General features: G+C 45.4%; 1 protein-coding gene and 1 pseudogene across 3 annotated transcripts in view; one reads left to right on the top strand and one right to left on the bottom strand.

Moving 5' to 3' along the window:
- Window positions 1-14494, bottom strand: part of SPTLC2 (serine palmitoyltransferase long chain base subunit 2) — a 117914-nt gene that overhangs the window by 87169 nt on the left and 16251 nt on the right. For all 3 annotated transcript variants that reach the window (XM_067729245.1, XM_067729252.1, XM_067729238.1), the window contains exon 2: window positions 1853-2047. In XM_067729245.1, the coding sequence (XP_067585346.1) occupies window positions 1853-2047 (195 nt within the window). The remainder of the gene's footprint in view (window positions 1-1852; window positions 2048-14494) is intronic.
- Window positions 8366-13960, top strand: LOC137219921 (protein transport protein Sec24C-like; annotated as a pseudogene).

The raw sequence follows: 14494 nt of genomic DNA, 5'->3' as shown, positions 1-14494 counted from the left end.
AGGAACGCTGTCTACACCACAGTCAGCACTCCCCCCCACCCCCATCTCTACATGTCAATTATTAGGTCTCTATAGTGTTTAGACACTATGAGAGGTCCCTGTATATAAAGACTTTCTAGTTTGAATATACGAATAAAACTTTAGCCCCCATCAGTCACAGCCACCATCACCTCAGTCTAGCAGGAAGATATTGGTTTGTACACAAATCATTGTAATACTGTACAACACAGTAAGTACATAGTAAGCTAATAACCTATAGTAAGTAGGCCATGCCTAAGGGATGTAAAAAAATCAACATATTGTGGACGCACCCTACCAGGAAATCTGTTTGGGATGTACAGGGGTAGAAAAAAGTGAATCAAAGAAATTTAATTTTTTTTCAATGATGAAAATTAGTTTCGCCTACTGGACCAAGTTCTGAATGCTTGTTTTAGCAAAAAAATATCTTTTTTAAAATATATATACAGCAGGTTCTTATTAGTTATCCAAAACATACCTTCTTAATGAAATGAACTTGTAGGCATTTCAGGGCAATGAGAAAGAGGGCCAACTTGTGGTACCAGGGCTGTGAAGGGTGCAGAATGGTTGAGATGAGAGGAGAACACCTGGATCCTCAGTTCTCCCAGCTTCAGGATCCTCAATCCCTATGCTGATTGGTTTTGGCTTCCTAGTAGACGATGAGGTCCTTTCCTTTCCCATGTTTCTTGGTGCTTTCTCCCCCTTCCCATGTCTCCATCATCCATTCCCAGTGTTTACTGGCTCCCCTCTCAGTGTTGATCTTAATGCCACCACATCTGCCTCTCTCCTCTAATGTCCCATGAAAGTGAGACGTATGATAGACAAAAAATTTCTAACTTCTGAATCCCTTCTCTAATCTAGTGCATTCCCTGGGCTAGAGGACAACCCTCCCCATACTTCACATGCCAAGAACAAACAAGTTTGTTTTTCATAAAATCAGGCATTTTTCACTCTAATTTATTTTTTTAATGAAAAAAAAAACTTTATTATGGGATAAAGAAAATCTTTTATCATTTTAAATAATAAAATTTAAAGCATTAAAAAAAATGCCCATAAAGAAATATTTTGGTTTGGGAAAGAACATAGTGTTCCTTAGTCCAAGACAAATTAGGTTGTTTTATTTTCGTTAATCTTATTGGAGTACAGTTGACTTACAACTATTTTTTTTAAAGAGTAGATAATACATGTATACTGTACAAAACTCTAGAGGCACAAAGGAGTATGCAGAGAAAAGTGAAGTGAGGTGAATGCCGTCCTCCTCCCCAGAGACAATCAGTATCATCTGTTTACCATTACTAAAACAAGATAGTTTTCCACAGAAACAGAGTAGCTCAGCCAAATTCTGCTTCAGGGCTTGTTTTTTCGTGGAGAAGAGGCGATCTATGAACCAGACATGTATGTGTAATGTGCCTATGTGAAAACACAACATGAGTTCTGAAGAACACAATCTTTCCAGAAGACTGCAGACACAACTTGGGATACAGTATGGTATTGTGAACAGAAAGGACATGGCTTCTGGCTCTTCACAGAACTGTGTCCACATACCAGCTCTGACATTAGGCATCTTTGGGAAATGTTACTTAACCTGTGAACTTTAGCTTTCTTGTCCATAAAATAAGAATAGATTCTTGTGATGATTAAATTAAAACATGTTAAATGCTTTGGTTTCTCCATGGCTTTACCCTTGTTTTTAGCTTCCCTTGTGGAATGTTTTCATTTAACTGCATCTAGAATATTTTTTATTTTAATGTATACCCAAATATCTAAAGAAAAAAATGAGTGAAAACCGCAAGATAAGAGGCTTCCATTTACAGAATCAAAGACTAACAATTACCTTTTGTTCTTCTCTTTCTGTTGCATGGTGACACTTTTCAATTCTCCAATGCCTTAAGAAATCTCGAAGATATCCAAAGAGAGTGAGGACACCATACCCCACATAAGTAAGCACAGCAACCAGCATTGGCGTCTCTTCAAAACCTTCATTAAACGGTCTTTTATATAGTCCTCCATTTTGTGTAACATGATGTATCTAAAAGGGAGGTTAAAAATGTTTCTTTCAGTCATGGTAACAAAAAGAGTGCTACTTAAAATCTGAGTCCTTACAGATTTGCATACCTTCAGAATTCTCTAAGTAATTGTCAACCCCCCCCACCACCACTACCAAACATCTGCTAAGTTCTAAGAGGGGCCTAATTTTTTTCTGTGGAAATAAGTTTTAAGTTATACATACTTCAGATGAACAGCAAAGAAAAGCAAGGGGAGAAGGACTGTGTAAGAACAACACTTAACACTGATTTCTATCACTTGATTTTATGCAAGAGATCCTAGAATGCTATGCTTAGAGAATGCATAATTTTCTTTGTCCTAATGAAGAAAATAAAAAATATAAAACAAAGAGAAAGCCTATCCTGAAAATAGTATATTAGCTTACAAATAATCGAAAGTAAATTCAGTTTTAGAATAAAATAAAATATTTGTAAATGTTTTACTGCTAAATATTCTTAAAGCCACCGAGCCACAGCATTTCAAATAATTATTAGCACTAGGCATCTATGGAAACACATAGTTTATACCAGCTTTGTTGTCAGTGGTAACACAAATAAATTATTCACAAAAATAAAACGCTTACATTAAGTGATCCAGCACTGTATAACGCAGGAAGAAAGTGAAATCCAACACAAGGGGAAAAACTGTTAGAGTGATCACTAACAGTCCTGAAATCATTCTGTCCTCCTTCATCTTGACCAAGTGACCTTTTCCAAACATAAGATTATCCCTACTTTCCTCTTTAGGGATATCCAAATTTTAACATACAAACACCAAGGTACTGTACTTTGATCTCATAGCTGAAAGCTGTTTACTCTTTGGTCAATTTTAATGGAAATGTTGTTTTACAGAAAAATTCCACTAAAGTAGTTTCTGCGTCAACTTTAATCTTAACTCTGAAACAACACATTGCTGTGAGGATGGTCAGTCACAATTTACCAGGAACATATTTTCTACTGAGCACTGTACTAGAGTTAAGAAGAATTCGAAAGGAATAAAAGATTCTTTCTTGGCCTCTCAGGCAACCTGATCGAAGAGCTAAATATTAGTTTGGGAAAGCTACTAGAATGCTACAAGTTAGAACAGTTTGGAAACAAATTACTGTATTTGACAAAGGAAAGACACTTGGATAGGCATGATACATGAAATCTGTTGGTAATGATTCAATTTGATGGCCTAAAGAACCTCTGAAAACTATTCATAAAACTGACTTAGGTCTTCATCAATCTCTTCCCCAGTGGTGGAATTCTGTGCTAACATTTACTGCTTAAACTTTCATGCAGGAGCAAAGTTGTAATGTGTTTAGAACAGAATAGCTAAAAATGAACCAATATCTGAATATAGAAAATTGTTTAAAAATTAGTAATAACATGTAAGCAAGCAATTAACCTGGAAAAAGCAAAATCAAGAGCACTTAAAACACAAGAAAAATAACATTCTGATTATCTTGTTTTTTAATAAATTTATTTATTTTATTTATTTATTTTGGGCTGCACTGGGTCTTCCCTGCGGTGTGCGGCCTTCTCATCGCGGTGGCTTCTCTTGTTGCCGAGCGCGGGCTCTAAGTATGCGGGCTTCAGTAGCTGTGGCATGTGGGCTCAGTAGTTGTGGCTCATGGGCTCTAGGGTGCAGGCTCAGTAGTTGTGCCACATGGGCTTAGCTGCTCTGTGGCATGTGGGATTTTCCCGGACCAGGGCTTGAACCCATGTCCCCTGCACTGGCAGGCGGATTCTTAACCACTGCACCTCCAGGGAAGCCCCTGATTATCTTTTTAAAAAACTATATCTAAAAATACTTTGCCATAAGAACACACCAGTACCCAACTCACTGTAACTCTGAAATTGTTTACACTATTTTCTCTCAACTGAACATACTAGTAAAAGGTAAGGCAATTTTCAGAGCTCCTAAGTCTCTAACAAACGTGTGGCAGATTTATATGCCAGGAATGCTGTGGGTGGATCTCTTTAAAAGGAGATCCACCTTTATTTCAGACACACCCAAACCAGCAAGACCAAGTATATTTATACAGTTGGTTGGACTGACTAGGAAGGAGAAAGTTAAATCATTAGTTTGCTTTTAAATATTGTGTGATTCTATCATAGCCTCACTTAATAAAATTAAATGCATTTTAAGGAACTGAGATTCAACTATGAAGTAACTTTTACAATGTGGCCTCAAAGCACAGTTCACTATGATCATTCACAGAGTCAGAATGGACAGACCAACTGACATGCAAACTTCTGATAGGTGAAAAAGTCTTAGAGAAAACAAAATTACTTGATCTTCAAATGCAGATGCTAAGTGCTATCTCTGACATGATTCAAATAAAAATAATGGTATTACCATCTTATACGTGTATAATATTCTATAAGGGAAAGCACCAGGCTTATTTTGTTCACTGCACAACTAGCACTCAGGATAGTATTTATTAAGTGCTAACAAATAATAAGTACTCAATAATGTTTCCTTTTGGGAACTCCCTGGCAGTCCAGTGGTTAGACTCCGAGCTTTCACTGCCAAGGGCATGGGTTTGATCCCTGGTTGGGGAACTAAGATCCTGCAAGCTGCGTGGACTGGCCAAAAAAAAAAAGGAAAAATAATAACGTTTCCTTTTATTACTATTAGTATTACAGAAAGTGGCATCTTATAGGAGCTCAACAAGTATTTGTAAATGAAAATACACATTATGCTCTTTGCTCTGTCACAGAAGGGGTTAACTTATGATGATTATACAATTAATATTAGAACATTTCTAGAACCCATATCTGATACCTTCTAGTCTCAACTGGACTGGAGATCAAGTTCACTCTAAACAAACACAGTCTACAAACCCTTACAGAATATTTCATATTCCGGATTCACCATGCAAGAGGGCTCTTAAGAGGCCTTTCAGTCACTCTAACTTGAGAATTACACTGTCGACAAGGCAATCAAGAAAAATATTAGCATATCACTCCCTCCAGGTCAAAAAATTTCACATTAAGCAGACACGAGTGTGACACTCTGTATTATTATTCAAGAGAAGTTTAAGAACACCAATGAATACCAAGACACATTTGCCTGAACAGTAATATTTTTTCTAGAAAATGAAGAAGGAAAAAAAAAAGGCAAAGGAAGAAATTTTTTTAAAGTCGACTAAGCACACACCATAAAACATGACTTTTAGGAGGGCCATGGGCAGAATGTTAGAGGCTGAGTGTTTGTGTCTCTAACCCCATTCATATGTTAAAGCCCTAAACCCCCAGTGTGAAGGTATTTGAAGGTTGGGCCTTTGGGAGATAATTACGTTTAGGTGATGAGGGTGGGACCCTCTCGATGTGATTAGTGCTCTAATAAGAAGAGAAGACAGAGATCTCCACTGAGGAAAGGCCATGTGAGCATACTATGAGAAAGTGGCTGTCTACAAGCCAGGAAGAGGGTTCTCGCAAAGAACTGAACCTGCCAGCACCTCTGATCTTGGACTTACCAGCCTCCAGAATCGTGAGAAATAAATATCTGTTGTTTAAGCCACCCCATCTATGGTATTTTGTTATAGCAGCCTGAACTAAGACAGAGGTAAAGAGACATAATGCACATATCCTACCCTCAATTGGTTCAGGAAAAAATAAGTGTGAGAGAGAGAGAGAGAGAGAGAGAGAGAGAGAGAGGGAGAGTGTGTGTGTGTGTGTGTGTGTGTGTGTGTGTGTGTGTGTGTGTGTGTAGAGAGAGACAGAATGATGGAGAATTTCTTCATGAACCATTTGTGAGTCAGTTGCAGTTATACTGTACCTTTATCTTTTAATACTTCAGTGCATATTTCTAAAAACAAAGATATTCTTTTACATAACTACAGAACAATTATCAAAATCAGGAAATTGCTAGAATACTAATACGTACTTTATTTAGATTCCACTAATCGTCCTAAGAGTGTCCTTTGCAGCAAAAGAAAGTCCTGGAAAATGTATTGTATTCTCTCTTTAGTTTCAGAAAAGAAAAAAAAAAGGGGGTTTTCATTACTCTGTAAAATGACTTAGAAGGAATAATCCTGAGCAGAGGTTTCAAGAATCCCATGAAAGGACACAAAGTAACTATGCAATTTTGGGGAAGTAATTATTGGAAAACAGAAGCTTACATTCCTGACATAGATACAAAATCACATAAGCATGATTTTTTAAAGCAAATAAACACATTCCCGCTTAATGTGACAGCAGGATGACAGAACCTGCCTATCACAACAGAACCTGCCCAACTGGTAGACAGCTTGGGACATTATTTTAAAAATTAATGTCCAATATGAACCACCCATTATGCATCAGCAATCAAAGGACTGTTATGTCTTTTCCTTTAAATGAACCCTATTCATTTCCAGTGATACGCTGTGTTGTTCCTTAAAATAAGTTCTGCTGAAATGGTTCTTTATTGGAATTTTACTGAAAATATACTAGCCTCTCACTACTGCCTACCACTCATACTAGAGAAAATAGTTTGGAGCTTCATGCCCATCACACAAGCTGTGCCACACTCTGAACATATATTTCCAGAAGTGTCTTCATTTTCTTGGCAGGCAAATTTTGAAAAGTAGGGAGTCCACATTTTATCTTGCAATCAGGATAAGTTCCCGAATTTCTGTTGGTAAGTAACTCATATGGAATGGACTAAGGAGTGCTTCCAAAGCCAGCTGTGAAAAAAACCTATATTTTGACATTACCATATTCCTACTGAAAACTCAAAAATGCAGACCTCCAAGTATATATGCACTGCAGGATTTCAGTCAGTGTCATCCTGTGCACTCTGGGCAGTGATGTTCTGCACAGGGGTTATTATTTTCACTTGCCACTCACAGCTCTGTAGCACTTCCCTATCTCTAGATAAGCATCAAGGTATGACAGACGGATGTAATAGGAGATTGGCGTACCAGTGCAGTTCTGCCACAAATTCCACGTCTTTTTCTGAGCTATATTCCACCTCTAACACGTTCTAGGCCTGTAACACCGTGCCCTCCACTTTGGCTTTGTAGTTGACATGAACTGGAAAGGCAACCCAGTTTGCATCAGTCTCCCTTCTCTGGGAATACTCCCTTATACCAGGGGTGGGTCCCTGGTGGTCACATCTGTGCAATATGACCGATTTCCTGGGTCATAACTGACTGGCACAGCAGTAGGCACCTATGCCAAAATGAACCCAACAACCCTCTCTTGTGGGGATTTAAAATTTCAGTGGGGAAGGAGTCTGAAGGACACTGGACTGCCAACGTCCTGGAGAAAAGGTCCATAAACTCCTGTTGCCAAGTTGTCAAGCGCTGTGTTATTTCCTGCCATTTTACCTTTTCTGAGTTGTTCATCAATTCCTCCCTACTTTTTCCTTTTCTTTTGTTGTATACCTATCATCCTTGCAACAAATCACCTTTTTGTTTAGCTAGAGTCAGTTGCTATCAACTGAAAGAAATTTAACAGATACAGACTCTATGTTAAAATTCTTAGAACTTCTTTTCTGCACTTACTGAACAGGTTTTTATATGTTGGCATAGCCTGCAAACTTTTACGTCTTTAGCAAATTTTAAAAAATGGCTCCCCACTTTGTCAATTTTGTGCATTTGGAATACTGTTGACTGTCTTATCTAGGATAAGGGATACCTGGTTCAAAATCCTAAGTACTTACTTCCCTATATTAAGGGACATCAGATTCTAATTGCCCGCTATAACTAACCTCTTCCCAGGTTCTCAATAATACCCATGAAGATAGAGCCAAAAGAGAAAAAAAGTCAGAACTAGTATTTTTTTTTAAAAAGGGCAATATAATGCCTCAAATCAAAATTCAGACAGTATCTGTCTGCTAAGCTCATCTAACTACAGAGAATATGCTCATAACCGTTAAACAAGACTAACTTTTCACAGTAGAAAAATCACAAACTAAAGGGCAAGTAATAGACTATTTAATATAAGATTTTTTTTTTTTTTTTGCGGTACGCGGGCCTCTCACTGTTGTGGCCTCTCCCATTGCGGAACACAGGCTCCGGACACACAGGCTCAGCGGCCATGGCTCACGGGCCCAGCCACTCCGCAGCATGTGGGATCTTCCCGGACCAGGGCACGAACCCGTGTCCCCTGCATCGGCAGGCTGACTGTCAACCACTGCGCCACCAGGGAAGCCTTAATACAAGATTTTAAGGGAACTGGAAGTGGAGCCTGGGAGCCTTGACATTAGGAATGAAGTCGAACCTGGATCTGGAGCTGGGTGGAACCAAGTCAGTCAGCCCCACCTGTGCTGCCATTTGGGGAGCCTCAGCCTGTCCACCCAGGGTGTCATCAATCTGGCTGTGGTGGGCAACCAGGACCCACAGCCCCACCCCCTGTGGAGCCTCCAGTGGCCCAGTGCCAGGCTATGGGCAAACCCCTCCCCCAGGTGTTTCAAGAGTCCCACCTTCTCCAGGGGCACCTCCAGCCTCAACAACACAGGGCCCTTGTGGCCAGACAGCATATGGCCAGTTTGGCCAAGGAGAGGTACAGAATGGGCCAAGCTCCACTGTTCAGATGCAGAGGCTCCCTAGGTCTCAGCCATTTGGATTAGTCCCACTGGCTCCCGTGGTCCGCCAGCCAGCTGTGCTTCAGCCCTATGGCCCTCCCCTGACAAGTACAAAGGTGACTGCTCAGCTGGCCAGAATGCAGATCAGTGGTGCTGTGGCCCCAGCGCCTCCCGCTCTGGGTCTAGCCTATGGTCCGCCAACACCACTTGCCTCAACCTCAGGAAGTTTCCCTAACACCGGTCTGCATGGCTCCTACCCTCAGGGCCAGGCCTCTCTCCTTAGCCAGGCCCAGGGTCATCCTGGGGCCCAGCCTTCCCAGCAATCTGTCCCACCACAGGCCTCCAGCTTCATATCCCAGCTTCAGGGGGTCCTTGAATGCCTCTGATGACTGGTCCACTCCTGCCTGCACAGAGTTTGGGGGGGCCCCCAGGGAGCGAGCCCAACCATGTGTCCTCACCTCCTCAAGCTCTGCCCTCTGGCACCCAAATGACTGGGCTCCCAGGACCACCACCACCTATGCACTCCTCCCAGCAGCCAGGCTACCAGTTGCAACAAAATGGTTCCTTTGGACCAGCCCAGGGCCCTCAGCCCAATTATGGAAGTCCCTACCCAGAAGCAGACACTTTGGGCAGCCAGCCAGGAACACCTCAACTATTGCCTCCTAAGCGCCTGTACCCTGATGCCATCCCGAGCCCTATTCAGGTTGCTGAGGATGACAGGAACAACCAGGGTTCAGAGCCAATGGTTGCTGGTGTATGGGGCCAGGTGCCACCCTTAGTCAACACCAACTTCCTGGTGAGAGACCAAGGAAATGCAAGCCCCCGATATATCCGATGCACATCCTATAATATCCCTTGCACATCTGAAGTGTCTAGCAGGCTCAGGAGCCCCTGGCAGCTGTCATCAAGTTGCTGGCAAGCCTGCCCCAAGAGGAGGCTTCACCATATATTGCTGACCACGGGGAACCTGGTCCTTCGTGCTGCAATCGCTGCAAAGCATACATGTGCCCCTTCATGCAGTTCATTGAGGGAGGGAGGCGTTTCCAGTGCTGCTTTTGCAGCTGTATCAACGATGTTCCCCCCCAGTATTTTCAACATCCGGATCGTACTGGCAAATGTGTGGATGCTTATGACCGTCCTGAGCTATCCCTGGGCTCTTATGAATTCTTGGCCACTGTAGATTGCTGCAAGAACAGTAAGTTCCCCAGCCCTCCTGCCTTATCTTCATGACTGATGTCTCCTACAATGGCATCAGGAGTGGTCTTGTTAGGCTCCTCTGTGAGGAGCTCAAGTCACTGTTAGACTTTCTGCCTAGGGAGGGCAGAGCAGAAAAGTCAGCAATTCACGTTGGCTTTGTCACCTATAGTAAGGTGCTCTGCTTCTACAATGTGAAGAGCTCATTGGCCCAGCCACAGATGATGGTTGTATCTGATGTGGGTGACATGTTTGTGCCACTGCTGGATGGCTTCCTGGTCAACGTCAATGAGTCTCGGGCAGTCATCACCGGCTTATTGGATCAGATTCCAGAAACATTTGCAGACACAAGGGAGACGGAGACAGTATTTGCTCCTGTTATCCAGGCTGGCGTGGAGGCTCTGAAGGCTGCTGAGTGTGCAGGGAAGCTATTTCTGTTCCACACCTCCCTGCCCATCACAGAGGTCCCAGGGAAACTGAAGAACAGAGACGACAGGAAGTTGATCAACACAGACAAGGAGGAGACTCTGTTACAGCCTCAGACAGGTGCCTGTCAGACACTGGCCAAAGAGTGTGTGGCCCAAAGCTGCTGTGTAGACCTCTTCCTCTTCCCCAGCCAGTATGTGGAAGTGGCCATGCTCTCTGTCATACCCCAGCTAAGTGGTGGCTCTGTCCATAAATATGCTTGCTTTCAGGTGGAGAATGACCAGGAATAGTTCCTTAGTGACCTGGTCAGAATGTACAGAAGGTCACTGGCTTTGATGCTGTAAAGAGGGTCCCGACAAGCACTGGTATCCGTGCTGTAGATTTCTTTGGGGCTTTCTACATGAGCAACACAAAAGATGTGGAGCTGGCTGGGCTGGATGGGGACGAGACGGTGACTGTGGAGTTCAAGCACGACGACCGGCTCAATGAAGAGAGTGGAGCCCTCCTGCAGTGTGCCCTGCTCTACACCAGCTGCGCAGGGCAGTGATGGCTCCGCATCCACAACCTGGCCCTCAACTGCTGCATCCAGCTGGCTGATCTGTACTGAAACTGTGAGACTGACGTGCTCATCAACTACATGGCCAAGTCTGCATACCGGGGCCTCCTGAACAGCCCCGTGAAAATTATTTGTGACACTCTCATCACTCAGTGTGTCCAGATCTTGGCCTGTTACAGAAAGAACTGTGCCAGCCCCTGCTCTGTGGGATAGTTGATCCTTCTTGAGTACATGAAGCTACTCCCAGTTTACCTGAACTCTTTGTTGAAGAGTGACGTCCTGCAGCCTGGAGCTGAAGTCACTACTGATGACCGTGCCTATGTCCGACAGCTAGTTACCTCCACGGACATGGCTGAGACCAACGTCTTCTTCTATCCTCAGCTCCTACCATTAACCAAGTCTCCCCATTGAGAATACCACTGAACCACAGGCAGTTCGAGCATCTGAAGAGCATCTAAACAACGGGGATATATATTGGGTTGGCCAAAAAGTTCGTTCGTTTTTCATAACATCTTATGGAAAAACTTGAACAAACTTTCTGGCCAACCCAATATTTGCTGGAGAATAGGCTCAACCTCTTCCTCTGCGTGGAACAAGTGTCCAGCAGGGTGTTGTCCAGAGGCTCTTCGGCGTCTCCTCCTTCAGTCAGATCACCAGTGGCTGGAGCGTTCTGCCAGTTCTGGATAATCTGCTGTCCAAGGTGCAAGGCCTCATTGATAGTTTGAGGGCACAGAGATGACGGTACCTGAAGCTTATCATGGTGAAATAAGAGGACAAGCTGGAGATGCTGTTCAAACACTTCCCAGTAGAAGACAAGAGCCTGAGCGGGGGAGAATCCGACGTGGACCCTGTCTGTCATATGCACACAAACACTTCCCAGTAGAAGACAAGAGCCTGGGCGGGGGAGGATCCGACGTGGACCCTGTCTGTCATATGCACACAAACACTTCCCAGCAGAAGACAAGAGCCTGGGCGGGGGAGGATCCGACGTGGACCCTGTCTGTCATACGCACACAAACACTTCCCAGTAGAAGACAAGAGCCTGGGCGGGGGAGGATCCGACGTGGACCCTGTCTGTCATATGCACACAAACACCTCCCAGCAGAAGACAAGAGCCTGGGCGGGGGAGGATCCGACGTGGACCCTGTCTGTCATACGCACACAAACACTTCCCAGCAGAAGACAAGAGCCTGGGCGGGGGAGGATCCGACGTGGACCCTGTCTGTCATATGCACACAAACACTTCCCAGCAGAAGACAAGAGCCTGGGCGGGGGAGGATCCGACGTGGACCCTGTCTGTCATACGCACACAAACACCTCCCAGCAGAAGACAAGAGCCTGGGCGGGGGAGGATCCGACGTGGACCCTGTCTGTCATATGCACACAAACACTTCCCAGTAGAAGACAAGAGCCTGGGCGGGGGAGAATCCGACGTGGACCCTGTCTGTCATATGCACACAAACACTTCCCAGTAGAAGACAAGAGCCTGGGCGGGGGAGGATCCGACGTGGACCCTGTCTGTCATACGCACACAAACACCTCCCAGTAGAAGACAAGAGCCTGGGCGGGGGAGGATCCGACGTGGACCCTGTCTGTCATATGCACACAAACACTTCCCAGTAGAAGACAAGAGCCTGGGCGGGGGAGGATCCGACGTGGACCCTGTCTGTCATATGCACACAAACACTTCCCAGCAGAAGACAAGAGCCTGGGCGGGGGAGGATCCGACGTGGACCCTGTCTGTCATATGCACACAAACACTTCCCAGCAGAAGACAAGAGCCTGGGCGGGGGAGGATCCGACGTGGACCCTGTCTGTCATACGCACACAAACACCTCCCAGTAGAAGACAAGAGCCTGGGCGGGGGAGGATCCGACGTGGACCCTGTCTGTCATATGCACACAAACACCTCCCAGCAGAAGACAAGAGCCTGGGCGGGGGAGGATCCGACGTGGACCCTGTCTGTCATACGCACACAAACACCTCCCAGCAGAAGACAAGAGCCTGGGCGGGGGAGGATCCGACGTGGACCCTGTCTGTCATATGCACACAAACACTTCCCAGCAGAAGACAAGAGCCTGGGCGGGGGAGGATCCGACGTGGACCCTGTCTGTCATATGCACACAAACACTTCCCAGCAGAAGACAAGAGCCTGGGCGGGGGAGGATCCGACGTGGACCCTGTCTGTCATACGCACACAAACACTTCCCAGCAGAAGACAAGAGCCTGGGCGGGGGAGGATCCGACGTGGACCCTGTCTGTCATATGCACACAAACACTTCCCAGCAGAAGACAAGAGCCTGGGCGGGGGAGGATCCGACGTGGACCCTGTCTGTCATATGCACACAAACACTTCCCAGCAGAAGACAAGAGCCTGGGCGGGGGAGGATCCGACGTGGACCCTGTCTGTCATACGCACACAAACACCTCCCAGCAGAAGACAGGAGCCTGGGCGGGGGAGGATCCGACGTGGACCCTGTCTGTCATATGCACACAAACACTTCCCAGCAGAAGACAAGAGCCTGGGCGGGGGAGGATCCGACGTGGACCCTGTCTGTCATACGCACACAAACACCTCCCAGCAGAAGACAAGAGCCTGGGCGGGGGAGGATCCGACGTGGACCCTGTCTGTCATATGCACACAAACACTTCCCAGCAGAAGACAAGAGCCTGGGCGGGGGAGGATCCGACGTGGACCCTGTCTGTCATACGCACACAAACACCTCCCAGCAGAAGACAAGAGCCTGGGCGGGGGAGGATCCGACGTGGACCCTGTCTGTCATACGCACACAAACACTTCCCAGCAGAAGACAAGAGCCTGGGCGGGGGAGGATCCGACGTGGACCCTGTCTGTCATATGCACACAAACACTTCCCAGCAGAAGACAAGAGCCTGGGCGGGGGAGGATCCGACGTGGACCCTGTCTGTCATATGCACACAAACACCTCCCAGCAGAAGACAAGAGCCTGGGCGGGGGAGGATCCGACGTGGACCCTGTCTGTCATATGCACAAGGAGATTTGGCAGCTACCAAGCTATAGTAAGTGGGTAAACAGCATAGGGTCCAGGCCAGCTTCCAGGAGATACCCCAGGACAGCAGAGAAATTGGGACAGTTCCATATCTTATAAGTTATGTAAGTTGACCTCAGTCTCTTTGGAGGAAGAGGGAAGAATAAGGAGACACCTTTTTTCTGGGCTCAAGTATCCGACCACTCTATCACATCCTGCTGTTGGAAGGTGCCCCTATTCCCTCACTTTACCCTCCTTTTTCTAACTAATCCTGTCGTAATGAATGGAGTTTCTCAGTTCACTGTATATGATTTGGTGCTGGAGGATTTGGAGCCACCCAGACCCTCGCAATATTATGTGTCCCTTTGGACCAGCCTCCAAGAAGAGAAGGGCAGGCGGGAAGGAGTAGGGATCCCAGGGGGAGGGGCTGCTAATTCATCTCAGTGTAATCAACTTCCTCTATTAGGGATAAACATACATACAGGTGCACAGGAGTCAGGTATAGACCATACACAGTAGACAGAAAAGGGGTCAGTCTTCTAGGGCCTGGAAGTCAATAGCCAACTCAAGAGTCACTAAGGGTGGTTGACTAGCTTTCTTGCTCTGCTTCCACTGTTCTTTCTCTCTCCTGCAATGATTGGTGACCGCTTGGTGGACAGAGGAACATCATCAGAGATGAATGAGCTTGGGAACAGAGTTGTAAAGTGTATTAACACCTGGGAGAGGTATCAGCCTCCTTTCCAGC

Source organism: Pseudorca crassidens, chromosome 1, assembly GCF_039906515.1.
Source record: "Pseudorca crassidens isolate mPseCra1 chromosome 1, mPseCra1.hap1, whole genome shotgun sequence".
Taxonomy (NCBI): domain Eukaryota; kingdom Metazoa; phylum Chordata; class Mammalia; order Artiodactyla; family Delphinidae; genus Pseudorca; species Pseudorca crassidens.
Note: the sequence above shows the minus strand (reverse complement) of the source record. Positions and strands in the feature narration are given on the sequence as shown.